Source organism: Stenella coeruleoalba (genome assembly GCF_951394435.1).
Source record: "Stenella coeruleoalba genome assembly, chromosome: 1".
Taxonomy (NCBI): domain Eukaryota; kingdom Metazoa; phylum Chordata; class Mammalia; order Artiodactyla; family Delphinidae; genus Stenella; species Stenella coeruleoalba.
This window is the reverse complement of record NC_137169.1, coordinates 95,188,755-95,212,302: the sequence shown is the minus strand read 5'-3', so window position 1 is coordinate 95,212,302 and position 23,548 is coordinate 95,188,755. Positions and strand designations below refer to the sequence as shown.

The window sequence follows — 23,548 nt, the reverse complement described above, 5'->3', positions numbered from 1 at the left end:
TGTGTTCTGTTGAGACGACAGTCCCTAAGACTCTGAAGAAGCAACAGACAGATTTCTTTACTATCGCCTTGGTGTTGGGGTCTACAGCCCATGAGAACTCTGTAGACTATGAGAACTGGACCAGATGACCCTATGACCCTTTCCAACTCTGAATTTCTATGTTTCAAATAAAATCCACAACTATATTTGGAGGTGACCAAGGGGTTAAGACTGAGCTCATTAGTGCCTCTGTTCGTCATGACTTAAGTCTGGGTACAGCATGACTAAATTTGGACTTTCTGACTTCTGCCCTGACTTCCGTGTCTCTCCCTGTTCCTTTGTCAAATGGGACCCTCCTGAGGGGGAGTGAAGCCAAGCTACTAGAGACCAGTGGATATGACAGAAGAATGAAGGAGAAAGAGGGGAAGATAGAGAAGAGAGGAGGAGAGGCAAGAGAAGGGGGAGAAGAGAGCCTCAGCGACAGAGAAGGCAGATTTGTTGGCTACTGACTTTCTTCTCTTCCTTCCCCTGGCGTTCTTCTTGTCTTCCATGGTGACATTTATCTTCTTCTCTGTTTAGTCTCTATTTTCTGGAATTGTCTTAGTAACATAATTTAGTTTCTGACTCCTAGAATCCTTGCTCCTAAAGTGGAGAGGACTTCAGAAATCCATTCAGTTCAAACTCTTGGAAAATATTATCCCTCCATTTGCCAGATGAAGAAGTTGAGCCCGTAGACATGCCCAGGTCACACAGCTAGCACCAAGGAAACCTAGAGTCCTGGTCTCTTGTCTGCTAATAAAACTCTTTTTAAATGTTGAATTTCTTTTCTTGAATTCAGAATACTCGATGACTATTTTCTATGTTCCCTAGTTTTATTTACTTAGTAAAATTTTATGAAAGATTTCATTCATACAGAAAAGTTCAGGGAATGATACCCATATATCCACCATTTGGGGATCATTTTTGATGCTCTGAATCTGATCAGAGCTAACATTTTTCAGCTCATTCAAAACCAAAATGGATCTGTTTCCAGAGTGCAAATTCAAAATCCTCTCATGATGAATGTGAACTCATACCAGGAGAGTAAGTATGATTAACAAAATGGCTACCCATTGTTTGGATGCATGCAATGCACTTAGTGCATTAGATCACCTGCCCAAGATCACCTAGATCATAAGTAGTAGAGCCAGGATTCAAACCTAAGTCTGGCTAATATTTCAATCATTCAGTTATTCATTCAACAAATACTTGAGTGTCAATAGCAGGACACTGCGCAGGTGCTGAGGACACAGTGACAAAGTCAACTTCTGTCCCTGCCTTTACTTTTTTGGTAGAGGAAAAGGGGGCATACAGAGTGCTATTACCTAATTTGGGTGTTTAGGGAAGCTGAGTTCCAAAGGATGAGTGAAGTAGCAAGGGGATGGGGGAGTAAGAGAGAAGAACATGCCAGTCTAAGAGAGCCTTCTGGTGTGGAAAAGCCCTTGGCAAGTTCAGGAACAATGTAGCTGGAGCCTAAAAGAGGGAGAGGCAGTGGGGGAAAGATGGGGCGGTGAGATGAGCAGGGCCAGGCTGTGCAGGGGCTTGTCAGCTGCATGAAGGATTTCAGACTCTTAGGTATAATGGGAAGCCAATGAGATTTTTTAACCAGAGTGTTTTTTAAAGTTTTCCAGTGTTTTAAAAATCACTCTAACTACTAAGGGAGAGGGAATGGATTAGAGGAGTCAAGGATTGGAGCACAGAGACCAAGTATGAGGCTAGTACAGTAATCCAGGTGGAATGATGGCAGCTTAGCCAAGGGTGGTAGAAAAGGAAAGAGAGAAGTCTAGTATTCAAGAGCTACTTAGGAGGCAGAATCGACAGTGTAGCTGAGTGACCAGGGTTCAGGCTGTGTGGAGTCACACTCACTCAGTCTGAACCCCACTACTCACTACTACAGTGCAGTGCAGTGTGTATGAATGTAGCCACTGGGGAGTTCTTGGGTTTGTGTCTTGGTTGTGTGTCCTTGGGCAGAGGGAGCACAAACTCCTCGCCCCCCCCGCCGCCCACACACACAGCCACTACTGGACCACAGAGTTGAGGATGGCACTTTATACAAGTATCAGTGTGCTTTTGCCTTTTTTACAGTTCAGACCTTGCTACACCCTCACCCCATTCCCACTCCTGCAGGATTTCTGAAAGCACATCCTCAAGCAACTTTACCGGTATCGAAGAAATGGAATCTGAGGTGAGGACTTAGAAAAAAACACTGTAGAATCTTTGCAGCTTGTAAGTTTGGTCTTGATGATCACAAAACTGATGGCTTTTAAATTATTATAGTATGAGAGCATCAGAAAATGCTCTGCTAAAACAACTTGTGCTCAGCACTAACATAAAGACAGCCTGAGCAGCCACATGGTTTGTATTATTCCTAAATTGGTTCCAAGGGCTATTTCCTGGAGAAAATGTTTTTTGGGTGGTGCCTCAGCTACAGGATTCCCTGGCGCGGACCTGAAGGCATGCCGCTCACAAGTTTGTTCCAGGGACACTGGGGTTAGAGCTATCAGTAGATTCCTATTTTCAATCAGGTTACTTTCAAATGCTGCCACAGCATGTGCTGCATCCCTGGGTGCCCTCTCAGTGGTTATGGCCCCTAAATCTCCTTCAATGCCCCTCCCCCCAAGAGCTTTTCTTCTTTGTCACGGATCTCTTTTTCCACAGCAGGGAAACAGCCCAGCAGGTTGCTGACTTCACCCTCTGATTCATGCTCATCAGTCACGTGTTGGTCTTTTTTCTGTCCCTTTCTCTACAAAATATATTCCATCTCAGACTGGTTTCCTAGGAAACCAAGCCTCAAAAACAGAAATAGACTGGGTGGAAAACAGAATACTCCAAAAATTCCACTTTGCAATGTTCAATAATGAGGGAACCCAATTAACAGAAGCAGTAGTAAATTTATGTAACTAAAACGTGTGGACTTTTCCTCTGTAGATTTTAAACTCGTCTTTGGATCATGCCCTAAGGACAGCAACCATTTTGAAACAAACTACTGATCAAATGATTAGAACTATGGCAGAAGATCTTGCCAAAGTAGAGAGATGGAGGAACAGACTGAAATACTAGTTTGACTCAAGGCAACCAAGGATTAAAAAAAAATGCAGAGAAAACTTGGTCTTCACCCCAAAAGTATTTTACTTATTACACAAACTTATGAAGATGACTTCCTAGAGAAAACACCAAAACTGCAAGAAATGGGGGACACAATGTGCTAAAATGAAACAAAAAATGGACCTCTGATTCTTAAAAATCAAAATCAACACATATTTCCTTAAAAATAAATGTGTTATTCCTAACTCATAATAAAAGAAATCAAAATAATGAAATATACTTTTACCTATTATTGTGGCAAAAACTAAAGTTTGAAAGGAAGTAAAAATGTGCTTCAGAGATAGTAAATCGTTTCAGTTAGGAGCAACAACGAAAAAAGTCTTTTTCAGGGTCTTGATACGAGAATCTGTAACTGCTCATTCTACCGAGGGTGGAGTGGGGTAGGGAATCAGCTTATAGTAGGAATTTACGTGTGATGACCTCTTATGTCTTCAAATCCAGTAAGAAATTTAGGAAACAAAGGGTCTCTCCAACTCTAAGCCTAAAATGTATGTGAAATTTGAGGCCTAAAATGTAGGCCTCAAAGGATCTCCTATCAGTGTGATAGGGCAGAGTGATCACTGAGGTGTGCAGTGATTGAATGAATGGACCAATGTTTGCTGTCATCACACTCTTAGCTCCATTTGTCACAGGGCATTGGATTACTATGAATCTCTGTTCCACACATGTACTAACCCTGGACAGATAGTTACCAAGGCATACAAAGATCTCAGATAAAATGCAGACACCAAAAAATTAACCCTCTCACTGACAATGTACTGTTCTCATGCTCAGTCTCAAAGAGAGCTGTTTGTTACACTGGTGGTTGCCAAGGGGCAGGGGGTTGGGGGAGGGATGCAGTGGGAGGTTGAGGTTAGCAGACGTAAGCTTTTACATATAGAATGGATAAACAACAAGTTCCTACTGTATAGCGAAGAGAACTATATTCACTATCCTATGATAAACCATAATGGAAAAGAATACATTAAAAGAAAAGCATATATATGTATAACTGAATCACTTTGCTGTACAGCAGTAATTAACACAACATTGTAAATCAACTATACTTCAATTAAAAAAAAACAAAGAGAGCTGTTTATTAATGTCACCTTTCCTCTCCACATATACATGTCATCCAGGTTAAATTGTATTACCTCTCTGCGCCTTTTGTTTTTCTCAGCTTTAAAATGGAGATGATAATAGTGCCTATCCTCACAGAATTAAACGAGAAGACTGAATGAGGTAATATAAACACTTAAAAACAGTGCCTCACATATAAAGCACAAAGTAAGCATTTGCACATTATTATTTTATTATCATTACTTAGTAAAATATCAAGTTCTAAAATTAATATATCAAAAACAGAAACTTTCCTATATATAAAAAAATCCAGGGCTTCCCTGGTGACGCAGTGGTTAGGAATCCGCCTGCCAATGCAGGGAACACGGGTTTGATCCCTGGTCCGGGAAGATCCCATATGCTGCAGAGCAACTATGCCCGTGTGCCACAACTATTGAGCCTGCACTCTAGAGCCCGCGAGCCACAACTACTGAAGCCTGCGCGCCTAGAGCCCGTGCTCCACAACAAGAGAAGCCACCGCAATGACAAGCCCGCACACTGCAACGAAGAGTAGCCCCCGCTCGCCGCAACTAAAAGGAAAGCCTGCGCGCAGCAATGAAGACCAAACGCAGCCAAAAAATAAATTAAAAAATATCTGTTTGAAAAGCATAATAGAAGATCCAATTCACATGGAACCATGAAAAATATTATGGCGATATGCAGGATCTATATAAAGAAAATAATGATTCTTAAGGTCATATTTTCCCTAAATTAACCTATAAATTTACTGTACACCTAATGAAAATATCAAAATAACTTTTGGTATTAACGAGACTAAAGTTCATTTTAAAAAAATGTAATACCCAGGGAATTCTGAAAAATAACGGTAATTTTGGTATGGGTGGAATAGAGATTACGTCCACATATTAACACACCATGAATCAAAATAGGGAATAAACTGGGAGCCTGGGACTGACATATACACACAACTCTATATTAAATACATAATAAGGACCTACTGTATAGCACAGGGAACTCTACTCAATAGTCTGTAATGCCTTATATGGGAAAAGAATGGTATATGTATAACTGATTCACTTTGCTGCACACCTGAAACTAATACAACATTGTACATCAACTATATTCCAATAAAAATTAAAAAAAAAATAAAATAGAGAAAAAGAGATACAAACTATAAGTCAATAAAACAGAATCCAGAAATAGACCAAAATACAAACTTAGTTTATGAGAAAGGCAGTATTTCAGTTCAGTTGGGGAAAGAGGGATTACCCAATAAAATTTGGTATAGTATCTGACTATTTAGAAAGAAATAAGGATGGATCTCTGTTAAATACTGTATCAGTCAGGGTTCACGGGAGAACAGAAACTCCTCTAGATATTTCAAGAAGTGTTTTAACATATACAGAATTAAGTCCTTAAAAATCATGGAAAAAGCTGTAAGGGCAGAAACTAGGGGCCATATTTCTAGATTCAAGGTCATATCACCATCTGATCCAGAGAACAGGAAGTTAATGCCACCAGTTGCCACCAGCATTGCCTCATACCCATGAAGCAGGTGAGAGACACTAAAATGTGGAGTCTGGTTGCTACAAACAACTCCTGTCGGCAGCAACTTGCTTGTCCATTGGCACAGCTGCAGCAGATGGCCTCTGCCTCCCTTCTAACTTCAAAACTTGACCAAATGCAAGTCGTTGGCAGAATCTAACCTGTTCAGAACCCCACTTACCTTTGAGTCTGCAAAACTTCCTTTTTAGCTTTCATCCCCTGTGGTATGGAATGGGGAGGCATGGGACATAATGCCAAGTGCTAAGAGACAATATCTAGCACACATTCTCATACTAAAACCAATTCCAGATGGATAAAAGGGTTACCTGTAAAAAATAAAATGAACCTATCAAAATGCTCTAGAAGATCGATGAGTGAATTTACAATCTCAGGTACAAAGATATTTCTAAGTACAACATAAATTTGCAAGCCACACAGGAAAAGTGATGGATTGATCTACATAAAAATTTTATTTTTTTAGTATTTATTTATTTAATTAATTTATTTATTTGGCTCCATCGGGTCTTAGTTGTGGCACGTGGGATCTTTAGTTGCTGTGTGCGGGGTCTTTTTAGTTGTGGTGTGGGGGATCTTTTAGTTGTGGCATGCCAACACTTAGTTGCAGCATGGCAGCATGTAGGATCTAGTTCCCTGACCAGGGATCGAACCCAGGCCCCCTGCATTGAGAGCGTGGAGTCTTAGCCCCTGGATCACCAGGGAAGTCCCTACATAAAAATTTTAAATGGTGATATCTATCAGTATTTTAAAGCACAAATACTTTAGACAGCTATGTCCTTGCTAGAAATTTATATTATAGAAATATTTGTGTAAGTTTGCACAGGTATGTACCCAAACAATGCCGCATTATTTGTAAGAGCAAAACTCTGAAGACGAGTGATATATAAATTACAGCCCACTCTATAATAGAACACTATGAGGCCAGGTAAAAGGAGAGATTTGAAATGAAGATGTTCCCTTTGTGTAACACATGTGCACACATATCCTTACATTATCCAACCATATACAAAGATTACATTATTATTTTCTTAGGTCAAAGGGAGTTATGTTGGTGGGAAGATTATGATGCATTCTTCTTCTTCTTTGTAATTCTCTGACTTAGAACTTTAAAATTTCCCAATTTCCCCTTCCTCCCTGCCAAAAAAACAGAGATAATTTTTGTAAGTATATATTTATTTTCTCTTAGAATGTTCATGATTATTTTTGTTTGCTAATTTAACATACATTATTCAGAATTATACAAAATTGTGTTCTTCAGAAGTATCTAGCAACAGTATATGCTGTGAAATCATTCTATTCCTATTAATGACTAAATTACTTTACATATAAAAGAAGTTATGAATTTCAGTTGAAAGAAAAACTGCACTTATAGGAAATCATTCTATCATACATACAAGTTCACAGTTTTTACTTTTACAACCTTTTCATTTAAAATCATTCTTTCCCAAAAAACTATACTTCAGCATTAGACAGGTAAGTATCTAATAAGTAATTAGTATGTACATAGGTGGCTGTGAAAAATTACCCATAACTGTAATATATTCTGTTCCAAAGCTGAAAATATTTCCTTTTAGAAAGCATTTTAACATTTCTTCTCATCATCTATAAAGCAGCAACAATATTTAAATTAAAAATGGCAAATCCAGGGCTTCCCTGGTGGCGCAGCGGTTGAGAGTCTGCCTGCCGATGCAGGGGACATGGGTTCGTGCCCTGGTCCGGGAAGACCGTCGTAAGCCATGGCCGCTGAGCCTGTGCATCGGGAGAGGCCACCACAGTGAGAGGCCCGCGTATCACAAAAAGGCAAATCCAATGATATGCAATCATAAACAGTCCCTTAAGAAATATATTTGAAAAGTCATTATTCCTTAAAATATTTACATTTTTTAAATTACATGACAGCCACAATGTCTTGATCTACTTTAGTTGATCAAATTAATAAGAATCTCCAAATCCCTCCCCCGCTAAAATGCTATTCATCTTTAATAAAGGAGACTTTATCCTTGGGTTTATTCAGCATCTTTATATCATCCAGCAGCTTTTTGGGTGTTAAAATATGCGTGGAACCTGGTAGAGGAAAAGAGAAATTTTCAGAGGCCAGCAGTTAAATCAATTTTCCTTGGCTAATTATATTGTCCTGTCCTTCAAATATGCAAAGTGCAGTAGCTTGGGGCAACCTAAAATTTCTATAGGATGCCTTCCTGAAATCTGCCTGAACTACAGTATTTCAATCCTTCCTCTTCATTGAGCACACTCAGTAACCCTTCAAAAACACTGCCCACTCCTACAGCTTTGTCCACTTTGTGCTATATATTGATAAACTGAAGACCAAAACTGGAGGTTAGTCTGTCCTCCTGACAAAACAGCAACAGGCACTGTGAGTTCAGTCACAGAGAACTGTTAAGCAGTGCCGCAGATCGAGGCTTGGCGTATAAACGCGGCACCTCCACGGGTCAGGAGAGTTTCAGTATCAGTGGCTTTGACTGAAACTCTTAAAACTAAATTCCATACAGGCCTGGCCAATGTCAGGTCCACAGACAGAAAAAATTACAAAATATTTCTGTAGTAGAAATGTATGTTTCAAAAATTATTTAATCATGAGGGCAAGAAAAGGATAGGATGTAATATTTTAAAGGATATATTCTTTATGTAATATTTAGAATATTATAAAGAATATATATAATATATAATATGTTATATAATATATATTATAAAGATTATAAAGAATATTTCTGAAGCTCATTCTCTCAAAATCAGAATTTTAATTAAAAAAAAAATCAAGAAAGTCAACCAGGAAAAAACTCTGGTATATCAGATAAAACACACTATGATTTAAAAAATACTTTTTTGCACTCAACAATTTAGTCCTAAATGTAAATTACAAGATAAAGTTTTACATATATATTTTTGCATTTAGAGTTTGTTTTAAAAAAACAGAAAAGAGGAAAACACAAGTCTTACCAATAATAACTTCACAGGATTTATGTGCCTGAGATACTTCATAAGCACAACGCATTTCAGAGTATGTAATTCCTCCGATTACAAAAACAATTAGCTTAGACCCATTTTTTCGATCCTCTAAATAATTAGCTCTGGGTTTCTGCCGAGCACTAAAAAATAAACACAAACACATTAAAAATATTTCCAAAGCCATACTGCTTTTAGTCTTTTAAAAGAGCCCAACTCAAGCAAACTCAAATTTGGCACCAGCTGCATTGATTTTAAGGAAATGACTTAACTATGGTATGACTGGAGCATCAAGGGCCAGGCAGGACAGCCCCACTGTAAGTTCAATTTTGATCTACAGAGTTTGAACAAATGACTCATAATCTAGCTCAGCACTTTTACCTATAAAATAGAGCTAAGGCCCTGTCTTATTTATTTCAGATAAAGACATAGTATACCTGAAAATCTATGACTTCCTGAAGTTAAAAAAGGGGGGGGTGGCATTGAGACAATAGGGTTTTAAAGACATAGAGGGGGTGAGGGAGGCACAGGTGCTGCTTTGGAGCTGACGTGGTACCAGAACGTCCCTTCCTGGAACTCTACTAGTAAAGTATGATTATAGGAGATATCGAACACATATCTGCACTCCTGTGGTCACTGCAGTATTATGAAAGATATGAGATATGAAAGATATGAAAACAACCTAAATGTCCATCAATGGATTAAAAAAATGGTATATATAGAGAGTGGAATATTATTCAGGCTTAAAAAAGAAGCAAATTCTTCCATTTGCAACAACATGAATGAACCTGAAGGATATTATGCTAAGTGAAAAAGGCCAGACTCAGAAAGACTACATGATCTCACTTATATGTGGAATCTAAAATAGTCAAACTGCTCTTTGGTCTTGGTGGCAGAAGCGAGATGATGAAGGGAACATCACTGTTTGGAAAGTGTCGGAATAAGACGCACATGTTGTGCCACCGCTGTGGCTCTACGGCCTACCACCTTCAGAAGTCGACCTGTGGCAAATGTGGCTATCCTGCCAAGCGGAAGAGAAAGTATAACTGGAGTGCTAAAGCTAAAAGACGAAGTACCACCCAGACTGGTCGAATGAGGAACCTAAAAATTGTATACCGCAGATTCAGGCATGGGTTCCGTGAAGGAAAAACACCTAAGTCCAAGAGGGCAGCTGTTGCAGCAACCAGTTCATCTTAAGGACTTCAATGACTAGTCGCGCAATAAATGTTCTGGTTTTAAATAAAAAAATAAAATAAAATAAAAAAGCCAAATTGATAGAAGTGGAGGATACAATGTTGGTTGCCGGGGAACGGGTGGAGAGGAAAAAGAGGCAATGTTGCTCAAAGGGCACAAAGTTTCAGCTATGCAAGATGAGTAAGTTCTAGAGATCTAATGTACAGCATGGTGACTATAGTTAACAAAACTGTACTGTATATGTGAAATATGCTAAGAGGATAGATCTTAAATTAAGTCTTTATGCCACAAAAGAAGGAAAAGAAAAAAAAAGGAAAAAAGGTAATTATGGATATATTAACTAGTTTGTGGTGATTTCCCAATGTATATGTATCAAAACATCAAGTTGTATACCTTAAAAATATACGTTATGAAGTCAATTGTAACTCAATAATGCTGTTAAAAAAAAAAAAAGAGAGCCACCTGGGTTTCAACTCTGATTCTGCTTCTTTTTAATTCTCTATGATTTTTAGCAAGTTCCTTAACCTCTCTCTAAACCTAAAGGGTTGTTTTCAAGATCAAATGAAATAATGTACAGAATACACTAAGTATGGAATCTAGTACTAGGAAAGCACTAAACAAATAGAACTACAATTTCTACTACTTCCCCCCTCAGATTGCTCTAGATCTGCACACTGGCCAAGATAGCAGCCACTAGCCACATGAGGCTATTTAAATTTAAATTAACTAAAATTAAAAATTCAGTTTCTCAGTCATGATATGTGGCCAGTGGTTATCATATAGGACAGTGCAGATATAGGACATTTCCATCACTGCAAGAAAGTTGTATTGGGTAGCACTGCCCTAGGTCATAGAAACCACTATTTTTGTTCCCATACCCCACTGGTAAAAATTCTGAGCTTTTATTTGAAAAGTAAATAAATATTTTAAAATAAACATGTACATCTATTAAAAATATATATTAGTTTATAAATTATATATGTGTACTAGTATATACTAATAAAGCTTAATTTCTCCTTTTTCTAGTATAAAAATAATACCCAATAGATCACCTTATTACCCACTTTGGAAACCATATACTAGATGACCTCTAAGACCCTGCAATGTAGGATATCACGGTAAACTTTTTTTAAAAATAAATTCATTTATTTATTTTTGGCTGCACTGGGTCTTTGTTGCTGCACGCAGGCTTTCTCTAGTTGTGGCGAGTGGGGACTACTCTTCATTGCGGTGCATGGGCTTCTCATTGCGGTGGCTTCTCTTGTGAAGCACAGGCTGTAGGCGCATGGGCTTCAGTAGTTGTGGCTCGCGGGCTCTAGAGCGTAGGCTCAGTAGTTGTGGTGCATGGGCTTAGCTGCTCCATGGGATGTGGGATCTTCCCAGACCAGGGCTTGAACCCGTGTCCCCTGCATTGGCAGGGGGATTCTTTTTTTTAAGTAAATTTATTTATTTATTTATTTATTGGCTGCATTGGATCTTTGTTGCTGTGTGAGAGCTTTCTCTAGTTGCAGCGAGCGGGGGCTACTCTGTTGTGGTGCGCGGGCTTCTCATTGTGGTGGCTTCTCTTTGCTGTGGAGCACAGGCTCTAGGCACGCGGGCTGAAGTAGTTGTGGCACACGGGCTCAGTAGCTCCACGGCATGTGGGATCTTCCAGGACCAGGGCTCGAACCTGTGTCCCCTGAATTGGCAGGCAGATTCTTAATCACTGCGCCACCAAGGAAGTCCCGGAAGGCGGATTCTTAACCAGTGTGCCACCAGGGAAGTCCATGGTAAACTTTTAATAATGTTCTCAGTCTAGCCTTTGGATGGTAATTTCCATCTGCCATCTTAAGGAACGACGAGGTAGTAAACAACAGAAATAGTAAAGACACTTAGTAGTTTGCTTTGAAAGATGAAACAGGAACAAGATACACTCTTGGTTCCCATACAAAATAAATCAAGGACATACTAAAAGTACAACCTTGGTTTAAAAACTTTCCAAAGAGAGTGAAATAAAGTAAGAAAGCAAAAGAAAAGGAATTAATATTGCTCAAAATGATTGTGTGATTGTAACGATTTTTAAATTTCTGAATAGCAATTTTAGGACAATAGGATTACATTTAATTTGTTTCACATAAATGTGTAAGACACTGTGCTCGTGTTTTACACTCTGAAAGACACATAAATAATGAGTAAATCTCTGTATCCTGAAAATCTCACTCTAGAAAGCACCTAGAGGCATTGGTTAAAATAAGAACAAACATCTTTTTAAAAGCATAGCTGAAAGTAAACAAGTAGGAGCAATCTTCAAGGGCCAGCAGCAGCACAAAGGAAACTAAAAACTAGAGTGGTAAACTGAGTTGAGGCTTGCTCTGCCTTACAGTGTTAGTCTAATCTTAGCAAACAAGGGGTCTGGGTGTTTCCCTGTTTAATGAACACAGAAGACAAAGTCTTGGATATTGTGCAAGGTAGAGATGGGGAGGTGACACCCCAGCATAAGGTCAGGACACACTCAAAAGCAAGGGGAGATGACAAAGAAGCTTCTTGCCTGATAATTCAACACAGGCCTGTCTCGTGAGAGCTCTAATTTACACGACCTTCATAGGCTGGGGAACCCCAACTGAGAAATTAACACACAAAAGAAAAAAGTCTCTAACCTCGGCAGAAGCAAATACAAAACCTCTCTGAAGGTACCCACTCTCAATCCTGGCTACTGAAATAAGTTCAGAATCCAAAATTATGAAGCACATGAGGAAATAAGCAAGCATAAGTGTCTGCGGAAATGAAAAAGCAGTAAAATTAGACCCCAAAGAATGTCAGATGTTGAATTTAGTAAAAAATAGTCTAAAATTAAGTATGTTGAAAATGATAAATGATAATAAAGTAGAACAGAAAGCATGACAAAATAACAAAGAAGTCCAAGCATATTTGAAAAAGAAACAAGGAGAACTTCTAAAATAAAGGAAAAGTAAAGTCAATGAACATAGAAGCTCAAAAAATATATACATATATACAGTTTACTCAGCAGATTAGGCACAAATTTAAGAAAGAACTAAAGAATTGAAAACTAAATCCAAAGAAAAATTTCCAAAAGGAAACACAAAAAGTAAAAGAAATATTAAAACTTGAGGGATTATGAGGCATGAAGATAAAATGAGATGTTTGAATAAAACCAAGACTGCAGAAGTGGCAATATTTGAAGAATTTATGGAAGATATGAAACTTCAGATTTTAGGAAACACACTGAATCCCAAGGAAAGAAATAAAAATAAACCCTCAGGTAGACACAGCACAGGAAATGTACAGAATACCAAACACAAAAAGCACCAGAGAGAAAAGGCAAATTACCTATAAAAGTACGACAAAACTGTCTGAAAACACCCCATCCCCATACACACACCTTCCCAAGAGCTAAAATGGAAACCAAGAAACAGGAGAATAACATTTCAAAGTGTTGAGTGAAAATTAACATGAGCCTAGAAATTCAAAGCTATCATATAAGAACAATGACAAAATGAAGACATTTTCAGACAGACAAAACCACAGAGACCCTACCACCAACAGACCCACACTGAAGAAACTTCTAAAGGATAGGATATATTTCAGAAAAGAAAACAAATGAGCCCAAAAAACGGGATGCAAGGGACTCCCCTGGTGGTGCAGTGGTTAAGAATCCACCTGCCAATGCAGGGGACACAGGTTTGATCCCTGGTCCGGGAAGATCCCACATGCCATGGAGCAACTAAGCCCGTGCGGCACAACTACTGAGCCTGTGCTCTAGAGCCCATGAGCCACAATTACTGAGCCCGCATGCCACAACCAGTGAAGCCCATGCACCTAGAGCCCATGCTCCACAACAAGAGAAGCCACTGCAATGAGAAGCCTGTGCACCACAACAAAGAGTAGACCCCGCTCACTGCAACTCCTGCGTGCAGCAACAAAGACCCAACGCAGCCAAAAGTAAAATAAAATTAATTTTTAAAAAAAGGGATGAAAGCAGAAGTGGTGCGCAATATAACTGGTTAGTATGCACACACAACTAAAAAAATAATAATGCTCATCATTAATTTGGGAAATAAAAAAGATATAAGGTGAAAACAATTAAGAGAACATTTAAAGGGTGTGTAGTTTGAATTAAGTTGTTCTAAAGTTCTGTATTGTTCATGAGAAGGGCAAAGATAACTAATCTCAGACTTTGTTGAGTCAAAGAAGTGTACTAAAATTCTAAGGATAATAGCTACAAAAGTACAAAAAGGCTATATAACTTCCAAACCAGGAGAAAAGGGAAAAATAAAACTAAAGAAAAAGTCCTCAGACCAAGAGAATCACCCTAGAGATATACTCAAACACACGTAAATGTACAAGAATTCTCATTGCATATTGTTTGTAATGCTGCCAGTTTTGACACAGCCTAAATTTCCTTTGTGTGGAAAATACATGAATAAACTGTGATACTCACATAAGAATACACCAACCAGCAGTGAAAATTTATGCATGTTATCAATTTGGGATACATTTCACAAACATAATGTTGAGGGAAATTTAAAAAGGAAGTTGCAGGAGGACACATACAAGATGACACCATGTATATTAAGATTAAAAACACAGTCAAAGACAACTTGTGGTCATGGCGGAATAAGATGGTCAGAAGATTGCCGTCCAAGAAAACAAGTATAAACCTGGATGAAGTTGTGGGGGGAAAAACCAGTTCAGGTCACTTGGAAATCAACCACAGGCAAACAGCAAATTGAGAAGCATTTACTCTTAAAAAATATGTTAGCATATTGGTAAGAATGGTGGTAGTGACTACGTGACCTTCTAGCCTGAGGCTACACTCAACCTGCACTGTTCTTCCAACTCAGTCAGCAAAAACTATAGCTTTACTGACCTCAGGCTGGCTGAGAAAACCACCAACTTTACTGCCTGAGGTGGAAGACTTGATTCAAGGTAGGGAGCGAAGGGAGTACAAAATCCTGCAGCTTTGCTAGTTAAAAACGGCAGACCTGGTTTAGAACAGGAAGACCTGCAGCTCTGGTAGCACAACATCTTGGTCCCAGTATGGGATAGGTGGCACATCAGCCAGAAATTTAATGGGGAAATCCTGAACATACGAAAGCCAAAGAAGACAAAGACAAACTCTCCCCACATCCTTAGCTGACTGCCAAATTATGCTTGTGCCAGGACAAGCCAGAGAAAGCCCAGGGAAAGAATAGGAAAAAAAAGAAGGGTGGTGGTGGCGGGGAGGGAAGACTCAAGAACTGACTCTGACTTGTAATGCAGTTCTTAACCCACACTCGGATTGATCAGCAGATGATGGAAGGCGTGAGGTGTCTAAACACAACCTCTGCCCAGGTAACTGGCTGACCTCTAAACTATTCAGACATAGGGCAACCACTAGGAACCAAGCAAAAAAATTAAATTTAAAATTAAAAACCCCTGCAATGACATCAGTGGCTAAACTGCAGGGGGCAGTGATCCCACAGCTTAAGTCCACACAAGTTACTAAAACAAAAAACAATTTAGAGTTGCTACAGTACAGTATCTAAAAGATCCAACTTTCAAGCAAAAATTAGTAGATATGTAAGAAAACAGTAAAGTGTGTCCCACACGTTGGAAAAAAGCCATCAATAGAAACTGACCCTGAGTGAATCCAGATGTTGGATTAGCAGACTTTGAAGAATCTATTATAAATATGATCAAATAATTAAAGAAAAGCATGCTGATACTATGTTAATCAATGGGGAATTTCAAAAGAGAAATGGAAACTAAAAAAGAAGCAAATGGAAATTCAAAATGTGAAAAGCACAATAACTGAAATGAAAAATTCACTAGATGGGCTCAATAGCAGATTTGAGATGTCAGAAGAAAGAATCAAAGAATTGAAGATGGATCAATAGATATTAGCATATCTGAAGAACAGAAAGAAAAAAGGTGGAAGAAAGGTAAACAGCCTCAGTGACCCATGAGACAAAGTCAAACTTTCCAACACATGAGTAATGGAGTTTCAAAAGAAGAGGGAGAGAGAAACAGGCAGAAAAAAAATTTGAAGAAACAGCAACTGAAAACTTCCCAAAATTTGATGAAAAATATTAACTTGTAGATCCAAGAAAACTCAACTACCCCAGGTAGAATAAACACAAAAAGAACTCCGCCTAGACACATCATAGTTAAACTGCTAAAAGCCAAAGACCAAGAGAAAAATCCTGCAAAACACAACTCTATACATAATTTAGAATACAGATATATGTAGAAATGTATAAAGATGCACAGGTGAATGGTAAACACCAAATTCAGGATAGTGAAGAAAGGGAGAATAAAAATCAGAGAGTGATATATAGGAAGCTTGAACTGTATTTATGATTCATTTGTTAAGCTGGGCACTGAGTATAGGGTATGCATTATAATATTGTCTATAGCTTTCTGAATGTCTCAAATATTTTATCACCAAAAAAATCATCAAAAAGGATTATGTCCTCCGCTAATGTGAAGAAAAAAAAAGATGAGTGGAGAAATTCTTCTCTAGTTTCATGAAAGTTTTTTTATAATAAGGCACATTTTCATATTGCTTATCTGGACTCATCTAAAACAGGTTACAGTTAAAGAAAAACTGCCTTTTAAGTGACTATATGCTTCAAGAAGAGTTACCAATATAGGAATACCTGTGTATCTTTTCAGTTATTAGTCTGTAATTTCATAGTGAAAATTTCACTGGTTTTCATTTATAGGTTTTACCTTACAGCTCCTGAGCCATTCCATACTGCTGGACACTGGGAACAATATGGCCACTCTTTTGAATCTAATCTATTATCAATGGCATCCTAGGAAAGAAAAGAATTAAAACCACCAAGAAAATATTGTAAATTCCAGGATTTTGTTTGTTTTACATAAAACTCAAAACTTGTGTTTACAATTAAGGAACATAAGGATATATATTTAATAAAATAAGGTTAGCCCTCTTTTTGAAACAAATCTTAATTGCTACAAAAATTAATGAAATCATTTACTTATTAAACTAATATTTATTGCATGCCTGTATTTCTTCATCTGGAGGGTTCCCATTTTGGTGTGAGAATTCCAGGTACCTTATAAGGATCTTTATCTTTAGAGTGCTAGGGGTTCCTTTTTTAAAAAATAAATTTATTTATTTTATTATTTATTTATTTATTTAGGCTGTGTTGGGTTTTTTCTTGCTGTGCACGGGCTTTCTCTAGTTGTGGTGAGCAAGGGCTACTCTTCGTTGCAGTGCACGGTCTTCTCATTGCGATGGCTTCTCTTGTTGCGGAGCACGGGCTCTAGGCATGTGGGCTTCAGTAGCTGTGGCACACGGGCTCTAGAGCACAGGCTCAGTAGTTGTGGCGTATGGGCTTAGCTGCTCCGCAGCATGTGGGATCTTCCCAGACCAGGGCTTGAACCTGTGTCCCCTGCATTGGCAGGCAGATTCTTAACCACTGTGCCACCAGGGAAGCCCAGTGCTGGGGGTTTCTAAATACCATCTTAATCCTGACAGACCTCTTAGGCTACTGGAGTCCAGGCCTTGCCCTTCATAGCGGTGGCTCTAAAACAGAATGTGGCCTAGGTGTATTCAAGACAAGCCAATGGGATGAGCAAGGCTTTCCTTTTCATTTCATTTTTAAAATTTTCCTTCTTTTTAGGGTTAATATTTTATTATATATTTTTGTGTAATTGTATATACTGTACACATAGTATTTTATCAATACAGAATTTATATAGTTTATAAATAAATAATATATACTCTAGGCTCCTGATCACGTCTATTATGATTAAGTATGCATGATCAAGAAAGTTTAGAGACCACTGCATTAGAGCATGGTTGTACAAATGGTATCAATAAGTAGGAATGGACAAGGAATGGGCACAAGGTACTCAGAAGTCCTAGAATATTTCAATAAGACTGCAAGATGTGAAGAAACCAAGTTTCAGTTGAAACCCTGAAGGCCATAGACTGCCACTGAGGTAAAAGTGGGTTTTCTGAATTTAATATGCAAATTCTTGTTAAAGGGTTTGAGAAGGTCAATTCTTATTTTTAAAATACTAGCAAAGAAAAACTACTTAGTTCTATATCCTTGTTATGGATCAGGAAAAAAAAAAAAAACTTATGCTGCAGAAAAAAAAGTCTAAACTCTTTAAACTTTTCATCTATATTAAGCATGTGTGAATGACATAGAATTAGTCAAGTAAAACAGAAAAATCATAGGAATAAATTGTACACAATTAGTTTCCACAGGAAAGTAGAAATTAAAGTTTAATAAGTTAAAGGCAAATTAGAATAAATAGAACTATCTGATTATGACTGAAGAATCAATGTCATGGCTTTATTGAGCTCATAATGTGATTTTTATTAGTTCATTTTCTGATTTCCTATAATTGAATATTATTTTCTAAAAGTAAACAGTACTAAAGGCATCAGCCATCTCTGTTGACTATAAAAGCAAACTATAGTGAGGCTTACATTTTTTTCTTAACATCTTTACTGGAGTATAATTGCTTTACAATGGTGTGTTAGTTTCTGCTTTATAATAAAGTGAATCAGCTATACATATACATATATTTCCATATCTCCTCCCTCTTGTGTTTCCCTCCCACCCTCCCTATCCCACCCCTCTAGGTGGTCACAAAGCACCGAGCTGATCTCCCTGTGCTGTGAAGCTGCTTCCCACTAACTATCTATTTTATATCTGGTAGTATATATAAGTCCATGCCACTCTCTCACTTCGTCCCAGCTTACCCTTCCCCCTCCCCGTGTCCTCAAGTCCATTCTCTACATCTGCGTCTTTATTCCTGTCCTGCCCCAGGTTCTTCAGAACCATTTCTTTTTAAGATTCCATATATATGTGTTAGCATATGGTATTTTTCTCTTTCTGACTTACTTCACTCTGTACGACAGTCTCTAGGTCCATCCACCTCACTACAAATAACTCAATTTCGTTTCTTTGTATGGCTGGGTAATATTCCATTGGAGGTTTACATTTTAATCACAAATACTTTTCCAAGAATACTGGAGTCTAACACTTTCTAATAGTGGTCATAAACAAATGTTATTTTGTTGAACTTTCATTCAACTAAATTATTTATATTTCTGCTACATATAGTTATTTCAAACAGAGTTTTTTTCATAAAACATGTGTGTGCTTTATTTTTTTTAATTTATTTTGAGTCAGTCAGTGGTATGAATTTGCAGTCTTTAAGGAGAGAATCTTCAAGAGTTTCCTTTCCTCCCTTAACACCAGAAACAGCCTTCTTTTGTGAACTCTCCCAGTACTGCAGATAATTCCTGACCCATAGATATGCTCAGACTGACAGATAAATATACAAAGAGTAAAAAATATTGTACAGAAGGGCACTCAGGTATAAATAAAATTTAATTAATTTTACCTCCAAAATATCTTTGATAAAAGGTGTCCATCGAGAGAGCTGAAACGTTTCTTCTGCAGACCGATCCTTTCTTAATGGTTTGCCTTGTTGAGACTAATATAATTAGAGGAAAAAATTAAAAATCAGTAATTTTATTTAGTGATATTCTCTTAAGTTTTCTAACAAGATGTTTAATTTACAACAAACACTATGGTGCAGTTGACTTAAAACTAAGAGTGGAAAAGCCTACTCAAAAAATCTGAACAGGCGTGGTCATGTAACTTCACAGTATTTTGTGCATTAATGATAAAATTTGTGATAATATCAGAAAATATGTTTACTCCAAAGTGCTTATATAAAACTCGATGGGAAAGAGTGAGATTCTATACAGAGTTCTTCAAATTCTGCTATAAATGAATCATAAAAAGAAAAGCGTAAATAGCAAATTACAACAGAAGCTGTAAGATATAAATTCACTAGAAAAATGTACTTGTCCAAATTACCCATATATGGAAAAAAATGAAATTATTAATATTTTACTTACCAAATCAACAGAGTAAAATTAAGAAGACTGTCCACATGGATTCCCACATAAGAAAACATATTTAATGCAAATGACCACACATGTGTATGTATAAGTATATACAGAATGTAAAATTTCTTACGGGAGGGACAATGGGAACACCAAGGTAACTCCAGTTACGAATCATGTCACTCTCATTTTCTATCTTTACATTCTGGATCAACCTGTCCAAGTTTTCTTCCGTAGTTCCTTAGATAAGTAAAATATGAGAGCACAGTCAAATAATTGCTACCATAATCATTTCCAGGTTTTAGGTATCCAAGAATAAAGCTTTTTTTAAAAAAGCAAACATTTAAATTATATACCCTTCAGTACACTCCCAATTTCACATTTTTCCTTTTATTTATCTTAACCAACTGTAGCCACTACTTTTGAATTTTCTAAGATTTTCTTATGATCAAATAGTAAACCACTTATTGTAAAATGATTTTAGAGCTGGGTATTTTAATATATTCAAGAAAATAAACAGTCTGCATTACCATTAATACTGAATATATAAAGTAGGATTGCTCTTATTTTATCATAATTATCATGATTTTTGCTGAGCAGAACTGGAAGGAGTACTCGCATAGCATCTTTGACTTTCTGTCCTTCTGCGTCAGTTCCAAGTGCCAGGTCCTTAACGAAAATGAAATATGGTTAGTGGTCTATGATCCAAATTCATTTTTCAGTTAAAAAAAACCTATTACTAAAACTTGCCAAATTTTAATGGAACACTGATGCCTTTTCACAGGAAAATGTGAGTATCACTTGTAAACTAATACTGTACAAAATGTAAAAAGTCAAAAAATAATTCAGAGAAGAAAATCATTAATCTATACCTTTGCTAATATGGTAGACATGAGCTGCATGTGGCTACTGAGCACTTGAAATGTGTCTAGTCTGAATTAAGATGTGCTCTAAGTTAAAACACCAGATTCTGAGGACTTGTTTGTGAAAAAAAGGATGTAAAATATTTCAATAATTGTTTTATATTGATTACATGTCAAAATAATATTTTGGATATACTGGGTTAAATCAAATAAAGTTAACCACACTCATTTCTTTTTACCTTTTTAATGTGACTACTAGAATATTTAAAATTATACATGACTTGCAATCTATTTCTATTAGACAGCACTGATCTAAATAGTTTTGGCATTATAGAGGAGACTTTAATTAAATGTGCCTACACAGTACTCTGCAGGATGCTGCCTTAAATGCTGCACCCACTGAAAAAGGCCTGCCAACAGTGCTACCCTGAATTAATGCTCCAAACACTTAAATCATCCCATTCAACCAAAAATGCATAATCACAGATTAGGAGGGACTGCTTACTATGATACTGTATAGCTACTTGTTAGCGTTGGTAAGGAATGATGTATTAAACCAAGTGGGTGAGTCTCCTTCTAAAAGAGGTTCTGTGATCTAGTGCACTGTATTGAACAAAAAGTTAGGTTTTACGTTACAAAGTTAATTCTGGAAATCTATCCTGAACATAGGTATTACTGGCTCTGCACATACCTGTTCAGTTTTGCAGAGCTTTTCTATATTAGGCTTGAACTTATTCATGCAATCTTCTGCTAAGTTAAGATGAACAACTTGCTGAAAAACAGAAGAAATCAATCATTTAAAGCATTTTCATTTCTTTCTGTGTAACTGATAATATTAAACTTTTGAGATGGGCCTGAAGGAAAGCATGGGCTTTGGTGGGAAGGAGGTACCATGTAGATCAAGGGAAACATCTCGAGAACGGAAAAAAGTGAAAATTACCATGATCTACAGGGGATAATCAACAGACCACAAAAAACAGAATGGAAGGGTTGAATTTGTGTTGGGCTTATGAGTAGTGAAAAATAAGGTGAGAAAAAAATAGTGAAGTCCTTAAAGGCAAGCAGAAAAAGTTTGAATTTATGTTATTGATTCTTGATTAGGAAGCAATATGATAAAAATATGTAAATATTATTCTGATAAATACTTGTAAGAAGGACTGGAACAGCAAAAAAACAAAACTTTACCTGCCCACACAACTTTGATTGCTCTTAAATCTACTGATATATAACTATTAATTCAGACATCACTGGTGGCGCAGTGGTTAAGAATCCGCCTGTCAATGCAGGGGGACACGGGTTTGAGCCCTGGTCCAGGAAGATCCCACATGCCGCGGAGCAACTAAGCCTGTGCGCCACCACTACTGAAGCCAGCATGCCTACAGCCCATGCTCCACAACAAGAGAAGTCACCACAGTAAGAAGTCCGCACACCGCAATGAAGAGTAGCCCCTGCTTACCACAACTAGAGAAAGCCGGCATGCAGCAATGAAGACCCAATGCAACCAAAAATAAATAAATAAATAAATAAAATTTTAAAAATAACTATTAATTCAACGAACCAAGTATAACAACAACCACTTGTCAATCCAATGTTGAATCTTCTTATTAAGTTGATAAATATTAAGCTTTTTCTGTTTGGCTATTCAAGATAAAGATATAAATCAAGAGTATATATAGAGAGAACTCTATTGGGGAGCTTAGATATTTGGGGTATTTCTCAGACCTAAAGTAAGGTTTTAGAGGACAACTAACACCAAGTATTCCATGACACCCACTGCTAAACCTGACTACAGAACTGGATGGACTAATAAACTAAAAATGATAACATATCTTCTGTATGATACTGCTTACCTTAGTAATCTGTTTACGGAAATGGGGCATCTTTTTCATCAGTTGGGCAAGAGCACTAAGTGATGTCTAGGAAAAATAAAACATTTTTTAAAACAAACTTATGATTCAGTTATTTTTATATAACAACTTTAAAATCCTGTAGTTTTAAATATTTACTAATTTACTAAATATTTGGCAATTTTAAAAAGAAAACAAATTCAAGGTTTCCAGTTGCAGCCATGATAAAGTAACTGATATAAAAATTATTCTCCGGGGGGTTCCCTGGTGGTGCAGTGGTTGAGAGTCCGCCTGCCGATACAGGGGACACAGGTTCGTTCCCCAGTCTGGGAGGATCCCACATGTCGCGGAGCGGCTGGGCCCGTGAGCCATGGCCACTGAGCCTGTGCGTCCGGAGCCTGTGCTCCACAACACGAGAGGCCACACAGTGAGAGGCCCGCGTACCGCAAAAAAAAAAAGAAAAAAATTCTCCCTCCATAAACAAAAACAAAATTGGACAAAATAAAAAAGACAACAGCTTTCAGGCAAAGGATTTTTCAAAAATAGCTCAAAGCTAGGTTACTTGAGCAAAGGAAAGCATAGACGGTGATCCCTGCACTCATCCTGGCTCTTCCCTGAAACATTTTCCAAAACACAGTGAAAGGAAGTAGAGTTTAAGTAGAAAGCAAGTCTCTCTGGGCAGAGGAAAAAGAGATCAGAGTTTGGGGCTACTGAGGTAGGGGTTGGGGTCCAGGGTTAATACAGAAAAGAGCCAGTCACAACATAACTCAAAGACGTGTAGAAGGGTTGCCTTAGCATCCCTGGCCAAATACTAAGCTGCACATATACAGGGCATAACTCTTAAAGGCCTAGCAGAGAACGACTGCAGAGATTTCAGAGGGGTCTTAATGCAAGACAATATTGGCATTCTCTGATCCAGACAAAGTAGACAGTTCTAAGTGAACATCCCAGACATTTAGTCCTGGAAGGACTATATCTTCAGACTAAATGCAAAAGTGAAATACACTCAACATAACAAAAGCCTGACATGAAGTCTCAACAGAATCAAGGTT

General features: G+C 37.6%; 3 protein-coding genes across 4 annotated transcripts in view; 2 read left to right on the top strand and 1 right to left on the bottom strand.

Moving 5' to 3' along the window:
- AKNAD1 (AKNA domain containing 1) overlaps positions 1 to 3,078 on the top strand; it is a gene marked incomplete at both ends in the record, with an annotated part of 32,873 nt that extends 29,795 nt beyond the window's left edge. Inside the window, 3 exon segments of the mRNA XM_079939959.1 lie at positions 981 to 1,062; positions 2,104 to 2,203; positions 2,947 to 3,078. Coding sequence (XP_079796085.1) covers positions 981 to 1,062; positions 2,104 to 2,203; positions 2,947 to 3,078 — 314 coding nt within the window.
- Positions 3,079 to 4,373: 1,295 nt separating this feature from the next.
- The window catches only part of STXBP3 (syntaxin binding protein 3), a 57,135-nt gene continuing 37,960 nt past the window's right edge, over positions 4,374 to 23,548 (bottom strand). The window contains exons 12-20 of one of the 2 annotated variants that reach the window (XR_013827163.1): positions 22,500 to 22,565; positions 21,341 to 21,421; positions 20,317 to 20,455; positions 19,920 to 20,026; positions 19,276 to 19,368; positions 16,615 to 16,700; positions 8,704 to 8,852; positions 6,762 to 7,809; positions 4,374 to 6,053 (exon numbers count right to left, since the gene is read on the bottom strand). Coding sequence is in view for 1 of the 2 variants with exons in the window: in XM_079913619.1 (XP_079769745.1) it covers positions 7,715 to 7,809; positions 8,704 to 8,852; positions 16,615 to 16,700; positions 19,276 to 19,368; positions 19,920 to 20,026; positions 20,317 to 20,455; positions 21,341 to 21,421; positions 22,500 to 22,565 (816 nt within the window). In the remaining variant the exon portion in view is untranslated. Of the gene's footprint in view, positions 6,054 to 6,459; positions 7,810 to 8,703; positions 8,853 to 16,614; positions 16,701 to 19,275; positions 19,369 to 19,919; positions 20,027 to 20,316; positions 20,456 to 21,340; positions 21,422 to 22,499; positions 22,566 to 23,548 lie in introns of those variants that run through there. The other variant, XM_079913619.1, reaches the window with a different exon arrangement.
- On the top strand, positions 9,567 to 10,708 carry LOC307192009 (large ribosomal subunit protein eL37-like). The gene has a single exon (XM_079932401.1). It carries the CDS (start codon positions 9,613 to 9,615, stop codon positions 9,904 to 9,906), a length of 294 nt encoding a protein of 97 aa, XP_079788527.1. The 5' UTR covers positions 9,567 to 9,612; the 3' UTR covers positions 9,907 to 10,708.

Excerpts from the sequence above, each read along its gene's own strand:
- LOC307192009 (XM_079932401.1), top strand. The coding sequence starts at position 9,613 with ATGATGAAGGGAACATCACTGTTTGGAAAGTGTCGGAATAAGACGCAC.